The sequence below is a fragment of the Chiloscyllium plagiosum genome, unplaced genomic scaffold (genome assembly GCF_037043375.1).
Source record: "Chiloscyllium plagiosum isolate Xiang-an unplaced genomic scaffold, Cpla_swu_hap1 HiC_scaffold_53X, whole genome shotgun sequence".
NCBI classification, from domain to species: Eukaryota; Metazoa; Chordata; class Chondrichthyes; order Orectolobiformes; family Hemiscylliidae; genus Chiloscyllium; species Chiloscyllium plagiosum.
The window spans coordinates 18,196,267-18,215,179 of record NW_028270191.1 but is presented as its reverse complement, the minus strand read 5'-3'; the positions used below and the strand labels follow the sequence as shown (position 1 = coordinate 18,215,179).

Here is an 18,913-nt window from a genome sequence, read left to right as displayed (position 1 = left end):
GAATAGACAAGGTAGTAGAGGATAACCAGAAGCAATTAGTGTCTCTAGAAGAGAGGTATAAACTGGAGGTATAAAAATACATTTTATTTCATTTTTAATATTCAGATCTTCCCTCAATTTGTTTATACTGTGTTGCCTAACCACATAAATGGCTGAACTCTGCACTGTTGCATCAAACATATGGGGATGATGATCATAACTTTAAGTCATTGTGGGAAGCAATAAGCAAAGGGCAGAAGTGTGAATACTTAAATGAACTACACGGCATCAATGTCAACTTCACCAGTTTCCTCATCTCCCCTTCCCCCACCTCATCCCACATCCAACTCGGCACCGTTCCCCTTGAACTGTCCTACCTGTCCATCTTACTTTCCACCTATGCACTCCACCCTCCCCTCTGACCTATCACCATCACCCCCATCTGCATCTACTGTACCTATCGCCTTCCCAGCAATCTTTCCCCCACCCCCACCCTCATATTTATCACTCAGCCCCTTTTCCCCCTCCCCACATTCCTGCTGTACTTTTCCAGCGCCACCCTTTTCAACACTAGTGCAGCAGTGTCTAAACTGGGGGAAGGCCAATTTCAATATCATTAGACAGGATCTGGCAAAAGTAGACTTGCAGATAGGTCTACATTTGGAAAGTGGGAATCTTTTAAAAATAGTATAGTAAGAATTCAGGGCTAGCGTATTCCTTTAAGAATGAATGGCAAGAGCAGCAAGTCCAGGGAGCCCTGGATGTTTAGGGGATACTGAGAGTTGAGAAAGGAAAAAGGAAGCTTATGTTGGGTATAATGGATTAAAAACAGGGGAGGCCCTTCAAAGGTATAGGGTGTAGGGGGTTGCTTAAAAAATAAAATTAGGAAGGCAAAGAGGGGCAATGAAATATCTTTGGCAGATAGGATCAAGAAAAACCCCAAGGTGTTTTAGAGTGGTGCCTGTTAAAGACCAAACAGGCAACCTGTGTGTGGAGCCAGAGGATGTGGGTGAGATCTTAAATGAATATTTCTCATCTATATTCATAAAGGAGAAAGACATTGTAGCTGGGGATTTCAGTTGGGATGGTGAGGCTCTCGAGCCAAGATTAGAGTAGTGTTGGAAAAGCACAGCAAGTCAGGCAGCATCCGAGGAGCAGGAAAATCGACGTTTCGGGCAAAAGCACTTCTTCATTCCTGCTCCTCAGATGCTGCCTGACCTGCTGTACTTTTTCAGCACTATAATCTTGACTCTAACCTCCAGCATCTACAGTACCCACCTTCTCCTGGTGAGGCTCTAGTTTTAATGGGAAAACAGGTATAAATCCCCAGGACCTGATGAGATGGGAAGCAATGGAGAAGATTGCTGAGGCCTTGACAGAGTTATTTAGTACTTCACTAACCACAGATGATTGGAGAATAGTTAATGTGATTCCTTTGTTCAAGAAGGGCATCAGGATAGGCCAGTTAATTACACACCAGTTAGCCTGATGTCAGTGGTAGAGAAATTATTGGAAAAAATTTAGAGGGACAGGATTAATCAACACTTGGAAAGGCAAAGATACTCAATGTGAATCTATTACAGGGAGATCCTGTCTGACTAATTTAATTGAAATATACTGATGAGGTAATACAACTGATGTGGTTTACATGGATTCAGTAAGGCCTTTGACAAGGTCCTACATGGAAGGCTGGCCCAAAGGGTAAGAGTCCATAGGATCCAACATAAGTTTGCAAACTGGACCCAAAATTGGTTTGCAAATAGGAGGGTTTTTTTTTAGTGATTGGAAGTCTGTGACCAATGGTGTACCACAGGGATCAGTGCTGGGACCCTTGCTATTTGTCATGTACATTAACAACTTGGATGTGAGTGCAGGAGGTGTGATTAGTAGGTTTGCAGATGACATGAAAATTGGTGGTGTTATTGATAGTAAAGAGGATAGTCTCAGGTTACAATCTGATAATCATCAGCTGGTAAATTGGGCAGAGCAATGGCGGATGGAATTTAGCTCTGACAAGCACAAGGTAATGCATTTTGGGAGCACTAAATAAGGGAAGAATATACACTATGAATATCCCTATGGAGCACTGAGGAACAAAGAGACTTTGGTGCAGAAGTCCATAGATCGGTGTCAGCACAGGTTGACACAGTGGTGAAGGTCGTGTATGGGATGCTTGCCTTCATTAGCCAGGGTATGGAATATAGGAGCAAGGAAGTCTTGTTACAACTTTATAAAGCATTGGTTAGCCTACAGATGGAATACCATATGCAGTTCTGGTCGCCACATCCGAAGGACATCATTGCACTGGAGAAAATATAGAGGTCATTCACCAGGATGTTACCTGGGATGGAAAGTCTCAGTTTCGAGGAGAGACTGGATAGACTGGGCTTGTTTTACCTGGAAAACAGAGGAGGCTGAGGGGGTGATTGAGGAAAACAAAATTGAGAGGCATGGACAGGGTAAATCGTGTGAATCTTTTCCCCTGGCAGATATCATAGAATCCCTACACTGTGGAAATAGGCCATTAGGCCCAACAAGTCCACACCAACCCTCCAAAGAGTAACCCACATAGACCCATTCCCCTACACTACATTTACCCCTGATTAATGCACCTGACCTACACATCCCTGAAACACTACGGGCAACTTAGCATGGCCAATTCACCTAACCTGCACATCTTTGGATTGTGGGAGGAAACCGGAGCAAACCCACGCAAACATGGGGAGAATGTGCAAATTCTGCACAGATAGTCACCTGAGGCTGGAATTGAACCTGGGTCCCTGGTGCTGTAAGGCAGCAGTGCTGACCACTGAGCCACCATGCTACCCCTATGTCTAAGACCAAAGGACATACATTTAAGCTGAGGAGTAAATGTTTAGAGGGGATCTGAGGAAAATGGTTTCACCTAGAGAGTGATAGAAATATGGAACGTGCTGCTTGAGAGGGTGCTGGAGGTATGTACTCTCACAATATTTAAGCAGCAGCTGGACAAGCACTTAAAATGCCAGGGCATAGTAAACTGTGGACTAAGTGCAGACAAATGGGATTAGTGTATTTTGCTGTTTGTTGGTTAGCATATGCATAGTGGGCCGAAGAGACTTTTTCTATGTTGTATGACTCTTTGCCTTCCAGGACAGATACAGCATGGATTACAGAGTAAAACTCTCTCTACTGTTTTAAGACTGAAAGTAAAGCTTCCTCAACACTGTCCCCATGAAACATTCCAAATTCAGGGACAATACAGGGTCAAATACAGAGTAAAACTCATTCTACTCTGTCGAACTAAACGTAAATTGAAAATAAAATGCTCTTGACATCATCCCTATCAAACACTTCCAGGACAAGGACAGCATGGGGTTGGATCCAGATTAAATCTCTTTTAAACTGAAAGTAATCTCCCTCAACATTGTGCTGTCCCTGTCCTGGGAGTGTTTCATGGGGACAATTTCAAGGAAGATTTACTTTCAGATTACTTTCAGTTTAAAAGAGCAGAGAGAGGTTTAATCTGTATCTAACCCTGTGCTGTCCCTGTCCTGAGAGTGTTTGATGGGGACAATGTAAGATACAGAATAAAACTCCCTCTGCACTGTCCTAATCGCACACTCCCAGGACAGGGATAGCACAGGGTTAGATACAGAGTAAAGCTCTCTCTGCACTGTCCCCAAACATTCCCAAGACAGGGACAGCACAGGGTCAGATACAGAGTAAAACTCCCACTACAATGTCCCCATCAAACACTCTCAGGACAGGGACAGCACAGGGTTAGATACAGAATAATACTCCCTCTACAATGTCCCCATTAAAACTATCTGAGGCAGCTACAACACAGGGTTAAATAAAGAGTAAAGCATTATATACAATTGTAATATTTGCCATAAACTCATATGTTCACTCCTTACTGCATTAGTATGAACTTTGCTATCTCTCCACCAGCCAATTTAATGTTTGGAGTTCCATAAAGCTCCCCATCTTTCCATTTTCTCCCCTTTTTTCCTCATTGAGATAGCAGCAGAATTAAAGTGAGAGTGTGTCTTTACTGACAAGATCATAATGAAGGGAGATTTTCATCATTGTAAATTCACAAGAACTGGAACTACAATTTCAGAGAAAACAGCCTTTTGCCAATTCAGTGTGGACTGCATTAGAACCCAGCTTCCAGAAGCTACTGGAGAACATGCTAACACTCAATGCCGCCCAGTCTCCTGAATTTGAATCTCTCTGACTTGTGCTGCAACAGTAACAAGAGTGTCTTATTTCAGCACAACATAGCTGTCTAACAGTTCATTGTGCTGCCTTTCTAGTAAATAACGGAGTATAAATATTAAACTGCCTCCTGACACGTGACTCATCAGCAGTGACAGTACCAGCAGGCAAAGCAAGGAAACTGGACAAGCTGAACTCAGGGTACCCACGTCAGGGTGATTTGTAACAAATGATCTGCCCTTTGACCTCCTGTTACTGAAAGAATTTACAAGGAAATGCATTCATTTAAGCTCAAATTCATTTCAGCATCCCGCAGGAGCTCATTAACTTGAAGTTGGTCCACAATGCAAACTCAAGTTCAGAGAAAGAGAGAAGCTTATGAGGCTTCATCCATTGGGAATAAGGAGGTGCACATATTCCACTCAATCAGCCTTGGTGCTCAATAAAGGAGAGAAGATGCAAGTATAGTGTGTTGTCAAAATGTTTGTGATATTTGTCTTTAGAAGAGCTCAGGCCACCTCCAGACACAATGCAGAAATTAAGAGATACTTTAATACACTTGCCCTAGTTAGGTGATCACAGCTGACACAGCATTTGGAATGCTACATTTGCCATCTGAATTGTGGGCCAAGGAGGGGAAATATCAACAAAACTTCCCACTGCTGTTTCCATCCAATGATCTCTGTTGGAAAGTGCACATGGATGCGAAGGTCAACACGAAATAGTAATCAGGCTTGAGTGCAAGGTTTCCCCCAGTTGAGTCATGTTGCTGACCCCTCAGTTCACAGATGAAGACTGGGTATTTGGACAAGGCACTATATAAGTGCTTGGCACCCAGCAAGGAGTTACTGCCTTCAAGAGAAGAAGGGAAAGAAATGGAGAGAAGATTGAAAGGAAATAAATAAAACTTTTGGTTGTCAGCTTCCAATGATCCCCTATTCAGGAATTATTAAAACAAAACATCCTTTGGAAAGTTGAAAAATAAAAATAGGCCCTCAGGGCCTAAAGCAGTTGTTTGCCTTTTTGAGGAGCATCTTCAACATTTATAAACCAACAGAAAAGTTTCTGCATTTCTTGTCTCAGTAATTTTTAAATGACCCCTGGCCCTGTCGAGGTCCAGACAGGCAGTACCTTACTTGTGGTTTGAAGTAACGATTGTGTGTTCTTTAGTACTCTGTATACTGATCAATGTGGCAAATTCCTGTATTTCAATTGAGAAAACTACTTTCATTTCTCCCCACAGTATGGTAAATGGTCAAACAGACTTCATAAACCTCAATTAATTTGCATGGCTCCTTCTTCCGTTGTTGGAATGTTTCAAGAGCTTTTCAACCAATAATGGCTTTCTGTTTGCCAAGCAAAATATGCAACAGACAGACTCATACACAAAAAAATCTGATTCAGGTCATGTTGGTTAGGGCAATATTGGTCATTTTTCAAAAGGATGTTAATGGAATCTTTTAAGTTCACCTGAAAATCTTACTTGAAGACCAGGACCTTCAGCATTGCAGCTCTCCTTTGCCTAAGCTAGGACTTCCAGTCGTAATGGAAACTTGGTAGAGTTCTAACCAAAGGTCACTAACCTGAAACGCTATGCAACTGTTTCTCTTCCCACAGATGCTGCCTGACCTGGATTCCCATTGTTTTCAGTATTGTCTGCTTATATTTCAGATTTTCAGTTTCAGTAGTATTTTTACTCTTGTATTAGTAAAGAAGTAACCTGCATTGTAATAGTTCACATTGTAATTAATGTGGTCCAAATGGAAACACAGGCAGCTTTTCGGAACAGGATAGTCTGGAGAAGTCAACCCATGCCCCTTTTTTCTGCAGCAGCGTGCTAATTTCTGAGCTTTAAATGTCCAGCAACATAGCCAGACCCTTTGACTGCTGCTGTGAAAGGGTAAGGGTAGAAAGTAAGTGTGGGGTTAGGGTGGTGGTTGGCTAAAAGATTAAGGTGTCAAGTGGGTAATGTGCCAAATAAGTGATAATATACTTATGGTGGGTCAGGAGGGGCATGGTTGTTGGAGCCATTGGGGAGAGGTGTGGCTGGAGTTGGCAGGGGTGGTGAGCAAGGTTGGGGGGGAAGATGTCAAGGCCAGCAGATCAAAGGGTTTGGATCCCAGGCTGATGGTGAGGTGGTTGGTGTTGAGAGAGTTGGTGGGTTTTCAGACCAGGACTTGGAGGCTGATTGGGCTGGTTTTGGAGGGGGGAGGGTAGAATTGAATTGTGTTGTGGAGGGGGTGGAGGATGAAATATTGTCAGGAGACTGGAAGTGTCAAAGTGTGTGAGTGTGTGTGTGAGTGTGTGAGTGTGTGAGTGTGTGTGAGAGAGAGAGAGAGAGAGAAAAGTTGTGGTGGGGGATCTGGTTAATATTTGCACAGGCGTTAGACTAGCGTTTTAAAATGTCTAATTTTTCGTGGGTAATATCAGCAGAAGCTGAATGCTCCAAATTTTCTAACATTAAGGGTTTTTCTCCCCAAAGATTCATGAGAATTACCAATCAGAACCTTAAATTTCAAGGCAATTCCCAAGATGCCTGCTGTGTCTGGATTCTGCAGGGTCCTGATGCGCAACTCCAGTCTGCACTGCTCAGTGATTATCTGGCCATTAGAATATCCAGCAGGAGGCTGGAAGAACACAGCAAGCCAGTCCTAGAGAACGGTTTATTCACAAAACGTCAACTCCTCCACCTCCTGGTGCCACCTAAGTTGCTGTGTTCTTCCAGCTTCCTGCCTGTCTACTTTGGATTCCAGCATCTTTAGTTTTTTTTCGTCTCTATTGGAATACAGAACAACCTCAGTTATCCAAACATCAATTATCCAAATTTCGGATAATGCGAAAAAGATCTCAAGGTCCTGTAAAAAATGTTATCCGAACTCGTAGATATCCGAACAAAATACTCCCTGCCCGTCTCGTTTGAATAATTGAGGTTGATCTGTATCCAGGACAGGGAAAATAGTCCTAAGAAATTCTTTCACAGAATAGAAGGAATTTTGTCATTTATTTTACAAAACAGTGGATGTAAAGTACATGGAATGAAGATCATGCAGACAGAAATCACGTAATTAATAAAAAGAAGAGAATTCTCACCTGAGAGTTTAACAATTTGGGATATTCTGTCTGCAAGTGGAACAAATTAGGGAACCTTGCTCAGGATCTGGTTGGAACAAGAGGTATTTTGGATTTCTAGGAGCAGCAGTGACATTGCAATAATGTATGTACTTCAAAATTATTTCATTGGCTATAAAGTGCTTTGGAAATTTTCAATAGAAACATCTATTAAATAAATAAAGTGCTTTGGAACATGCTGAGGTCATGAAATGCACAATATAAATGTAAGCCTTTCTTTAGACGGTATAAGGCTTTCAGACAAGATTTTAAACAAAGGTCTCACCTATTTGCTTTGGTGGACATGAACGATCCCAGGGTACGATTATTAAAAAGAGCAAACGAGTTTTCCTTTGTGTCCAGGTTAAGATTTGTCCCTCAACCAACATCACTAAAATAGATGATGATCTGATCAATATCATATTGCTGTTTGTGGGAGTTTGCTGTGCACAGCTTGGCTTCTGCATTTTCTACATTGCAACCTTAAGTGTACTTCTCAAGTACTTTATTGGATGTAAAGTGCTTTAAGACATCCACTGGCTCTGAATACTTTCTCTCTGTCTTTTTGCTGGCTTTGTAAATGCTCCTCCTAGCAAAGCACTAAGTCACACAGATCAAGAGTGTGGAGTGAGCTGTTCTCAGCATGGGCAATTGTTAGAAGCTATAAATTACCTCTTTAGCCCTCATGGAAAGAAATAATTATTGAGCAACAGCTCTTTCTCTTGTAATCCCCACTGGAAAACGAACGTGTGCGGATGCTGGGTGAATAAAGGATAGGGCAGGTGTGATCCTATCCATAACCAAATAGTCTGCTGCCATACAGTGTCTGGGCTAACCCATTAGGAACAGCCATAAAGATCTGCAGAGTCAGGAAGCATTCACAAGTCAGCAGCAGCCGCTGATTCTGGATTAACCGAGATCATGCTCACTACGAATTCTGAGTAAAGATTGACAGCTGCAGAGAAGCCTGTTGTGGCTGGATAGCCTCTATACTGTGCATATTGACTTCACACATGCTGACCTTGAAGTCCTCTCAGTCCAGCTGGTGTGATGTAAAGTTTAAAAATAGGGAACGTTTGCCTTGACTAAATAAATGCATGTTTTAAAAAAAAAGTGTAATTGGATCTCGCTCCTCTGCAGCATCCCCGTTCCCACTCCAAAACCCACCCTCAAATCTTCCACTCTTCTCTCAAGGACTGCCTGGGGTTTTCCAATTCTGTGCTTGTCAGCATTTATTTTAAGAGATGGACTATCATGGGCTGGCGAACACAGACAGGAGCAGATTACCCTGGGCACTGACTAATCCAGCAGCCCTGAGGTGCCCACTCTAACTACTCTACCACAAGGGCCACTTGTGAAAATTGTGTTACTCAACCCACAGAACAGTACAGCAGCAGGAGGAATCACTGTCCTCAGAATGAAGACATCATAACCCACTCAACGATTAAGCACAAAATGACCGACTGAAAGCAGGCTCACTGTGTGATGAGAAATGCTGCTCTCATTTGACTCAATCTAATAATGTTTATTTGACAAAATGGGTTCATCCTTTTTGCATAAGGTGCAAGAGCCACAAAATCCTCAGAAAGAACTTGTTTATAGTCGGTCAGTAGACAGAAAAAAACATCCAGTCAAGACTGGATAGAAATCAATGTACTGTTGCCAAGAAATATAGAAGCCTCATCAGTTAAGATTAAAGAAATGAATTGAATTGAATTGAATTTATTGTCACGTGTACCAAGGCACAGTGAAAAGCTTTGTCTTGCAAGCAATACAGGCAGATCACAGAGTTAAGTAGCATAGATAGTAAATAATAGGTAAGCAGTAGCAAAAACAAAAACATAGGTACAGGTGAATGTTAAGAGTTTGTGAGTCCATTCAGTATTCTAACAACAATAGGGTAGAAACTGTTTTGAAACTGGCTGGTGCATGTGTTCAGGGTTCTGTACCTTCTCCCTGATGGTAGAGGTTGTAGGAAAACATTGCCAGGGTGGGATGGATCTTTGAGAATGCTGGCGGCCTTTCCTTGACAGTGGGCCTGGTAGGTGGATTCTATAGATGGGAGGTTGGCCTTTGTGATTGTCTGGGCTGAGTTCACCACTCTCTGTAACAGTCTCCGATCTTGAATGGTACAGTTGCCATACCAGGTAGTGATACATCCAGACAGAATGCTCTCGATGGCGCACCTATAAAAGTTGGCAAGGGTATTCGCTGCCATGCCAAATGTCCTCAGCTGTTTGAGGAAGAAGAGACGTTGTTGGGCCTTTGTAAGCAGTGTATCCACATGAAGAGCTGAAAATGTGTTGCTGGAAAAGCGCAGCAGGTCAGGCAGCATCCAAGGAACAGGCGAATCGACGTTTCGGGCATAAGCCCTTCTTCAACTCCTCTCCTGTTCCTTGGATGCTGCCTGACCTGCTGCGCTTTTCCAGCAACACATTTTCAGCTCTGATCTCCAGCATCTGCAGTCCTCACTTTCTCCTGTCCACATGAAGAGTCCAAGAAAGTTTGTTGTGGATGGCCACACCCAGGAGCTTGACACTCCACTCGTTCCATTCTGTGCTGTTAATGTGTGGGGGGGGGGGGAGGGGAGGGGGCATGAGTAACATCCCACCGAAAGTCAATAACGAGTTCCTTGGTTCTTCTGGCATTGAGAGCTAGGTTGTTCTCAGTGTACCATTTTTCCAGGTCTTCCACCTCCCATCTGTAGTCTGTTTCGTCGCCATCTGAGATTCAACCGACTATGGTGGTGGTGTCATCAGCAAATTCGTAAATGGCATTAGTCTGGTATTTGGCGACGCAGTCATGGGTATACAGTGAGTACAGTAGGGGGCTGAGTACGCACCCCTGGGGGACTCTAGTGTTGAGTGTTAATGAGGATGAAATATTGTGCCCAGTCTTCACTGATTGTGGCCTGTGGGTCAGGAAACTGAGGATCCAGTTACAGAGAGTGGGGCGTGGTCCGAGATCACTAAGATTAGTAATCAGCCTCAAGGGGATAATAGTGTTGAAGGCTGAACTGCAGTCAATGAGTAGGATTCTTATGTAGCTGTTCATGGTGTCAAGATGTTCTAGGGAGGAGTGAAGAGCAACTGATTTGGCATCTGACATGGATCTGTTGGTCCAATAGGCAAATTGGAGTGGGTCAAGAGTAGTGGGGAGGCTGGAATTGATTAATGCCATGACCAGCCTTTCAAAGCACTTCATGACCACTGAAGTTAGGGCCTCTGAAAAGTAGTCATTCAGACAAGCTGCATGAGCTTTCTTAGGCACAGGGATGATGTTGACCCTCTTGAAACAGGCAGGGACAGTGGCCTGCTGCAGGGAGAGGTTGAAGATGTCCGAGAAGACCTCTGTCAGTTGATCTGAGCATGCTCTGAGTGCACGGCCTGGTACTCCGTCTGGTCCCATCGCTTTCCTTGGATTCACATGAAGGAAAACTGATGGGAAGTGAAGTAAAAACCTTGGCCTATAAATTCAGCTGTGCAAAGCAGAGTTGCAGGAACCATGCTGAATACAACCATGTTGCAGCCAGCATTACCCATTGGGATGGGTTGATAGTGGTGCAGGAAATTAGCTTCACTGAGACGTCTTAAAGACAGCCATTACCCCTTACAGTAAGGAGCACACTGTAAAATACGTAGAGTCATAGAGTCACAGAAATGTACAGCATGGAAACAGACTCTTTGTCCCAACTCTTACATGCCAACCAGATATCCTACATTAATCAAATCCCATTTGCCATCGCTTGGCCCATATCCGTTGAAACCCTTCCCATTCATATACCCATCCAGGTGTATCTTAAATGTTATCATTGTACCAACCTACACCACTTCCTCTGTGGACAGACAGGAGGCTGGAAGAACACAGTAAGCCAGGCAGCATCAGGTGGTGAAGAAGTCGACATTTCGGGTGTAACACCTCCACCACTTCCTCTGGCAGCTCATTCCAGACACACATCACCCTCTGTGTGAAAACGTTTCCCCTCAGGTCCCTTTTAAATCTTTCCCCTCTGACCCTAAACCTTTGCCCTCTAGTTCCGGACTCCTCCATCCCAGGGAAAAGACTTTGTCTGTTTACCCTATCCATGCCCTTTATGATTTTATATACTGCCATAAGGTCACCCCTCAGCCTCTAAAGCTCCAGGCTCCAGGGAAAACAGCCCCAGCCTATTCAGCCGCTTCCTATACCTCAAATCCTCCAACCCTGGCAACATCCTTGTAAATCTTTTCTGAACCCTTTCAAATTACACAACCCTTCCTATAGGAAGGAGACCAGAATTGCACCAATATTCCAAAAGTGGCCTAACCAATGTCCTGTGCAGCCGCAACATGACCTCCCAACTCCTGTACTCAATACTCTGACCAATAAAGGAAAGCATACCAAATGCCTTCTTCATTATCCTATCTACCTGCCACTCCACTTTCAAGGAGCTATGAACCTGCACTCCAAGGTCTCTTTGTTCAGCAACACTCCCCAGGACCTTACAATTAAGTGTATAAGTCCTGCTCTGATTTGCCTTTCCAAAATGCAGCACCTCGCATTTATCTAAATTAAACTCCATCTGCCACTCCTCGGCCCATTGTCCCATATGATCGATATCCCATTGTACTCTGAAGTAATCTTCTTCATTGTCCACTACACCTCCAATTTTGGTGTCATCTGCAAACTTACCAGCCATACCTCCTATGTTCACATCCAAATCATTTATATAAATGACAAAAAGTAGTGGACCCAGCACTGATCCTTGTGGCACACCATTGGTCACAGGCCTCCAGTTTGAAAGGCAACCCTCCACCACCACCCTCTAGCTTCTACCTTCGAGCCAGTTCTGTATCCAAATGGCTAGTTCTCTCTATTCCATGTGATCTAACCTTGCTAACCAGTCTACCTTGAGGAATCTTGTCAAACACCTTACTGAAGTCCATACAGATCATGTCCACTGCTCTGCCCTCATCAGTCCTCTTTGTTACTTCTTCAAAAAACTCAATCAAGTTTGTGAGACATGATTTCCCATGCACAAAGCCATGTCGACTATACCCTAATCAGTCCTTGCCTATTCAAATACATGTAAATCCGATCCCTCAGGATTGTCTCCAACAACTTGCCCACCACCGATGTCAGGCTCACTGGTCTATAAGTCCCTGGCTTTTCCTTACCACCTTTCTTAAATAGTGTCATGAAGTGAATTGTCCAAACTACAAGGGACTAGTCAAAATTGTTGAAGGAGCAGTGCTTGTGATGTCCTTAGAAACGTTTATTGACTGGAGACATTTAACTGTAGCTATTGTACATATAAATATAGGGAGAGTGCAAAGAGAGCAGGAGTTTCAGATATCTTGGGGTTTTATTCAACCTTTATTTTTCCTCAGTGACTTGCTGGGGTTAGGTTTCATATATGCTGGTAAACCTCTGGTACCTAACCTCTTTCGAAGGCAATCATTGCTTTATCTGATCTTGGATGGAGTTTCAGGGAACTGTTTGACTGTGGAGGTTATGTTTTGGAGGTTGGGACAAGTGGAGAGCATGGAGAATGGGGTCATTGTTCAATAACCTGTGTGTTTTAGATTAGATTAGATTACATTACAGTGTGGAAACAGGCCCTTCAGCCCAACAAGTCCACACCGACCCGCCGAAGCGCAACCCACCCATACCCCTACATTTACCCCTTACTTAACACTACGGGCAATTTAGCATGGCCAATTCACCTGACCTGCACATCTTTGGACTGTGGGAGGAAACCGGAGCACCCGGAGGAAACCCACGCAGACACGGGGAGAACGTGCAAACTCCACACAGTCAGTCGCCTGAGTCGGGAAATGAACCCGGGTCTCCGGCGCTGTGAGGCAGCAGTGCTAACCACTGTGCCACCATGCCGCCCTTTTTCCTCAAGGAGAAAGTGAGGTCTGCAGATGCTGGAGATCAAAGTTGAAACTTTATTGCTGGAACAGCACAGCAGGTCAGGCAGCATCCAGGGAACAGGAGATTCAACGTTTCGGGCACAGGCCCTTCTTCAGGAATGGGCCTGAAGAAGGGCCTGTGCCCGAAACGTCGAATCTCCTGTTCCCTGGATGCTGCCTGACCTGCTGTGCTGTTCCAGCAATAAGGTTTCAACTGTTTTCCTCAACCTTGTTCAAGGGTAGAAAACTAATTTCAGTGACCATTGTACAGCAAAGTGTTTCATATCCTAGTTCAACCATTTTTATGGCCTTGCCAACACTATGATTGTCCTGCCTCTGACAGTCAGACTGGAGCCTAAATCATCTGAATTCAAATTCTGATCAGCTTGACCGATTTACTTTCAGAATAGTGTTACTTAACCAAGAGACTTCTCAAGCCTGGGTTACTCCAGTGGCATGTTGGTAGGACTTGCTGGTATACTTAGAACAGAATCTTCCCATTCACAGAATTTACCACATCTTTCCATTCTGCTTTTCAGGATCAAAGCCATTGAGCTGAGAATCCTCGACACAAGTGGGAATTGAAAAAGGTAAGAGACCAACATTCAACAGATCTTTGATACAAATAATGAGTGTTAATCACAACCATTAAGCCCGAATATACACAACAATGTTGTGTTGGTGAAAGGACCTGAATTGTGAAATCAAGAAAAAGATCATCAACAATCATCATATTTTCTGAGACAATGAACACTTGTGAATATGAACCAAAATTAATTAAGGCCAATAAACGTTAAATAGAAATTACTATTTCTTAGATTGTGAACAAATTGCATTTATATAATATAGCATCTTTAATATAGAAAACATCCCAAGCATTTCAGAACATCATCAATAAAACTTTGACATCAAGCCACATTAGGATATATTTGGACACATGATCTAAATCTCGATCCAAGAGGTAGGTTTTAAGGGACATCTTAAAAGGAAGAGAGGGGCATCATGGATTTTTCAAAGCTTGGGTCCTGGGCAGCTGAATGTAAGACCACCAATGGTGGACCAATTAAAGTCAGGAATGCTAAAAAACAACTGGAATAGTCAAGTACAGATATGCCAGAGGGTTGTAAGAGGTTCTAGAGATAGGAAAGAAGTGAATCTAAGGAGGTACTTGAAAGTAAGAATGAGGATTTTAAATGATAAATGCACACAGAACATGTTACAAGTCAACTATGCAAAATGCCTGTGTTATTCTGCCGTTTACAGAGAATGGCTTTTTGTCCCTACCCTCAGGAATGTGAGGTTGCGGTTAGCATCGATGTTTGTGATCTCCAAGTTGCCCATCACAATCTCACAGTTCGTGTACATCTTCTGGAGTTGCTGGTACTGCTGCTCGAGGCCAGATAGTGAACTCAATTTATTTTCTGTGCCAGCACACACTGAAAAAACACAAACAGAGACACTTTCAGTAAACAAGAGTTTACATTCACCAGTTAATTAAGTTTCTTGTTGTCTTTTTATTAAATCCTAGAGGCAGAGTACACCTATTGGGTAAAGCTTGTGTATTAAGAAAGCACAAGTATCAGTTCCTTCATCATCAATTTTGTTCCATTCATAGTTTTGCTCCCTTATTGAGGTGGTTTCTCATTTCAGTTCACAGTGCACAGTGTAAGACAAGTTATAGTGTACTAGATTTGCGTAAACAGAATATTTTTACAGATACTGAACGGTAACTTCTTATTGTCTGACCCAGTGCATCAGTAACAACAATTTAAAACTATTCAATGCTTTTAACAGAGTAGATATTTTGGGTCCAGTGAAGTGACCTTTCAGTGGACCCAAAACATTAACTCTGCTTTCTCTCCACAGATACTGCCAGAGCTGCTGAGTTTCTCCAGCAATTTCTGCTTTCATTAGAGCATATGACCTTGGTCAAAGAAGTACTTTCTCAAGGAGCATCTTAAAAGGAGGAAAACATGTGGTGGAGCGTTTTAGAAAGGGAATTTCAGAGCTGGGTGCCCAGGCCGCTAAAGACATTGCCACTAAAAATGAAGAGATGTACATCAGAGATGTGCAACAGGCCTAAATTGGAGGTTTCAGAGATCTCGGAGGGTTATGATGTAGAGGAGCAGAGTTAAGGGGGACTAAGAACAGGGAAGGATTTGAAAACAAAGATGAGGATTTTTAAATCAAGGCAAAGGTTGATAGGTGAACAGGATTTTGTTGTGAATTAGAATATGGGCGGCAGAGGTTTGGTACCTGGAACAAGCAATCAACTGCTAATGAGACACTGGGCTTCATCACAAAAGATGCATACAGAATATAAAAAGCAAGCCAGTACTGCTGCACTTAAACAGAGTGCTCTTCAGACCTCATTGAGAATACTGTGTTCTGTTCTGGGTGTCCCACCTTAGAAAGAATGTGCAGGTCTTGGACAAAGTCCAGCGATGACTCAGCATTTCATATTGGAACTGTAGGCAGCCCTTGAACTTGTATCGCCATTCAATCAACCCGATCATGGCTGATCTGCAACCCAATTCCATCAGTTTGCTGTGACTCCATATCCCTTATTGCCTTTAGTTATCAAAACTTTATCAATCTCACAGTCTTAAAAATAATAGTTGATCCAATTTAGACAACCATTTGTAAAAGAGATTCCATACGTCTACCATACTGTATATGTAACAATAATTCCACACTGGACTTCTGATTTGCTTGGCTCTAATTTTTAGGGTATGGCACCTAGTCACAGACTCCCAACCAGTAGAAATTGTTCCTATCTAGCCTCACACACCCCTCAATATCTTGAACATGTAAGTTAACCAATTTTTGGATTAGTGGTGCTGGAAGAGCACAGCAGTTCATGATGAAGGGCTTTTGCCTGAAACGTCGATTTTGCTGCTCCTCGGATGCTGCCTGAACTGCTGTGCTCTTCCAGCATCACTAATCCAAAATCTGGTTTCCAGCATCTGCAGTCATTGTTTTTACCTAATTTAACCAATTGTTTATCTTCCAAATTCTTCACTATCTAACCTTAGTTTGGATGATCTCTCCAGGTAATCTAACCCCTGGAGTCTCTGTTCCATTCCCCCCCAAACTAATGCAACTTTTCAAAGATGTATTGTTCAGACAGTTTGCAAAAAAAAACACAATGACAAATTGGATACATTTGGGTTCTATTCCTTGGAAATGAAGAGACTAAGGAATAACTGAGGTATTTACATTAATAAAGGGAACTAACAAGTATTGGTAGAGGAAATGATTGTTCCCTCAAATAAGGGAATCCAAAATAAAGGATAACAATCTTCAAATTTAAGCTGAACTGGTCAAAAGTGAATGCATAAGAAACCAATTCACAGAAAGAGCTTGAGAATGTGGAATGCACTGGCCTTAAAAACCTTAAACATCAAGTCAATGGAGGTAATCCAAATTAAGATGTTTCCTTGGGATAGAAAGATACAAGATATGGAGAAAGGACATGAAATTGTGATTAAAATAATGATGGCTAACAAAATGGCAGAACAGGTTCGATAGGGTGAATGGCATCCAGTTCAAATAAACTAACCTTAATTAGTAGTCATGACCATAAAAGATGAACAGGTACATTGATGGTTAATGCCATAATCTTTGAAACATGACATAGCACGAAAGCCTTCCAATCAAGTGTGGCATTGTGATTTCAAAACTTGGCTCATCATTCACCTGCTCAACTCAAATGTGAAACTATGAATGGTAAACACTGTTGGCTTGATTTACTGGTAGAACTGATAAGGTAGATTTGCATGCAGTGATAACATTGTTCTGTGTAATCTGAAAGTGTAATCAAAACATGAAGGATAAATAGTGCCAGTTCCCAGATTTGGCCATTTTGCAGCTCCACCACACTAACAACTCTTGCATCAAATAATATAGAATGAAGTCCCTGGGAGATACTTTATTTTTTTCTCTTGGAGAAATTTAACAACTCCCCTCCTTTCCTCAAAGCTTCAATACCACATGAGACTGATGTGGCGGTTTATCACTGGAGCTTCAGCAATGACTGTCAATCTCCAATGGGAGGCATCAGTACCAGCCCTAATTCCATCTTTGTCCAAAAGCTACACATGCCCAATATTCAACAGAGGCACTGTGCCATCAAACGTCAAATCTAGCCCAGAGTCTTATAGTCAACAGTGAGGCATGAACCAAATGCATTTGCCTCCACAGCCCTTATTGTCGATTTCTTCCTCCCATGTTGTGTGGAATGTGGACTGAACATACTTGCCCATGTTTCCAAAATGGCCACTCTTCATCAAAGTCAGCACAGACAATGCATTAACATTGCATCTTTCATGATCTCAGGGCACCCCCAAACACATGACAACCAATGAAGTGCTTTTTAAATGTAGGCACCATAACAGTTAATTGTACACAGTATGATCCCACAGCAACAATGTGAGAATGGCCAGACGTTTTAAGACATTGGTTGAAGGAAAAATTGACCAGGAGACTGAAGAGATCATCCCTGCCCTTCTGTGGGATAGAAGTTGTGGGTCTTTTACGTTGACCTGAAGGACAGGTGAGGCCTCAATTTAACATCGCATCCGAAAATCAGCATTTCCAGCAGTGTAAAACACCCTTAGTACTGCACAGGTGAGTCAACCTATGTTTACATCCTCAGGTCTCTGGTCTGTGAGGTGAACCCACAATCATCTAACTCAGAAAGAGTGCTACTAACCAAGACATTGCTGAGCCCAGATATTCAATCACAGAGAGGATCACTGCCAAAGCCGGGACTGAGCTCCTACATTCACTTTCCAACTGTGGTGTCAAGAGAAAACCCATCGGGTAGCAGAGCCGTCTTGACTATTCCCCTCACACCACTGCTGTCCTACCTGAGCTCAGCTCTGGGATGGGGTTGTGGGGAAGGGATAATGTTATTTGAGACATTCCGCCTTTGCCCACTGAGCTATGAAGGCAGCAAGCTAGTTATTTTAAAATGGAAGTTGCATCACAAAAGCATTATTGGGGAGGTTGGGGGGAGGAGCAGGAAATAGCACAATTAAAAAGCTGTCAGATAAATACCCACTGAACCACAATGCAAATCTACTTTAAAAAAATCACAGACTAGCACAGACCTGCCTCTTGGCAGCATTCACTGCTGCGAAAAGAAAACCCATAAAACTTGATGTTCATCCCAAGTGTGCTTGTTCCTCGTAAGGGTGCGACCTACAATTTTTTTTTTCTTGTATGCCGACTGATTACGTCAGGTACTAATATATTAGTAAAATTATGAGGAAGATATAAATCACTGCAGCATTTTTGAGTGTTTCATCCAAACAACATAATTGTCTGTCTGCTTCATGTATCTTGAGATTTGGGGAGAATTTTCTTAGGGAACATTGGCAGAAATAAGATGAGTCTGTGACACCTGGATTGGAAGGGACACACCCTAGAATCCTCCAGGAAATCACAGAGGAAATAGGTGAGGCTTTGGTTAAAATTTTTCAGACCTTTATAAAGCCTGGAGCTGCTTCAGGTGACTGTAAACTAGCAGAAATTAAGTTAATCGTCAAAGTCATTTAAAACAACATTGGTGGGTTGAGCAGCTGTAATACAAGGAGAGGACTGTGTCGATTAACATGTTTTTATTGGGGAGAGGGATAATATTTGGGGGAGTAAAGATTGGCTCCAGTACTTTCACTAGCTTTTTGTAATAGAACACAGCAACCAATCTTTACTCAGGTTTA

The 18,913-nt window shown here is 42.7% G+C and overlaps 1 protein-coding gene and 1 long non-coding RNA gene across 3 annotated transcripts in view; one reads left to right on the top strand and one right to left on the bottom strand.

The window, feature by feature from the left end:
• LOC122543329 (receptor tyrosine-protein kinase erbB-4-like) overlaps positions 1-18,913 on the bottom strand; it is a 180,953-nt gene that overhangs the window by 66,723 nt on the left and 95,317 nt on the right. For both annotated transcript variants that reach the window (XM_043681858.2, XM_043681857.2), the window contains exon 2: positions 14,472-14,623. In XM_043681858.2, coding sequence (XP_043537793.2) covers positions 14,472-14,623 — 152 coding nt within the window. The remainder of the gene's footprint in view (positions 1-14,471; positions 14,624-18,913) is intronic.
• LOC148134659 (uncharacterized) overlaps positions 1-18,913 on the top strand; it is a 51,899-nt gene that overhangs the window by 20,554 nt on the left and 12,432 nt on the right. Inside the window, exon 2 of the long non-coding RNA XR_015755729.1 lies at positions 13,727-13,777. This is a non-coding gene — a long non-coding RNA (uncharacterized LOC148134659). The remainder of the gene's footprint in view (positions 1-13,726; positions 13,778-18,913) is intronic.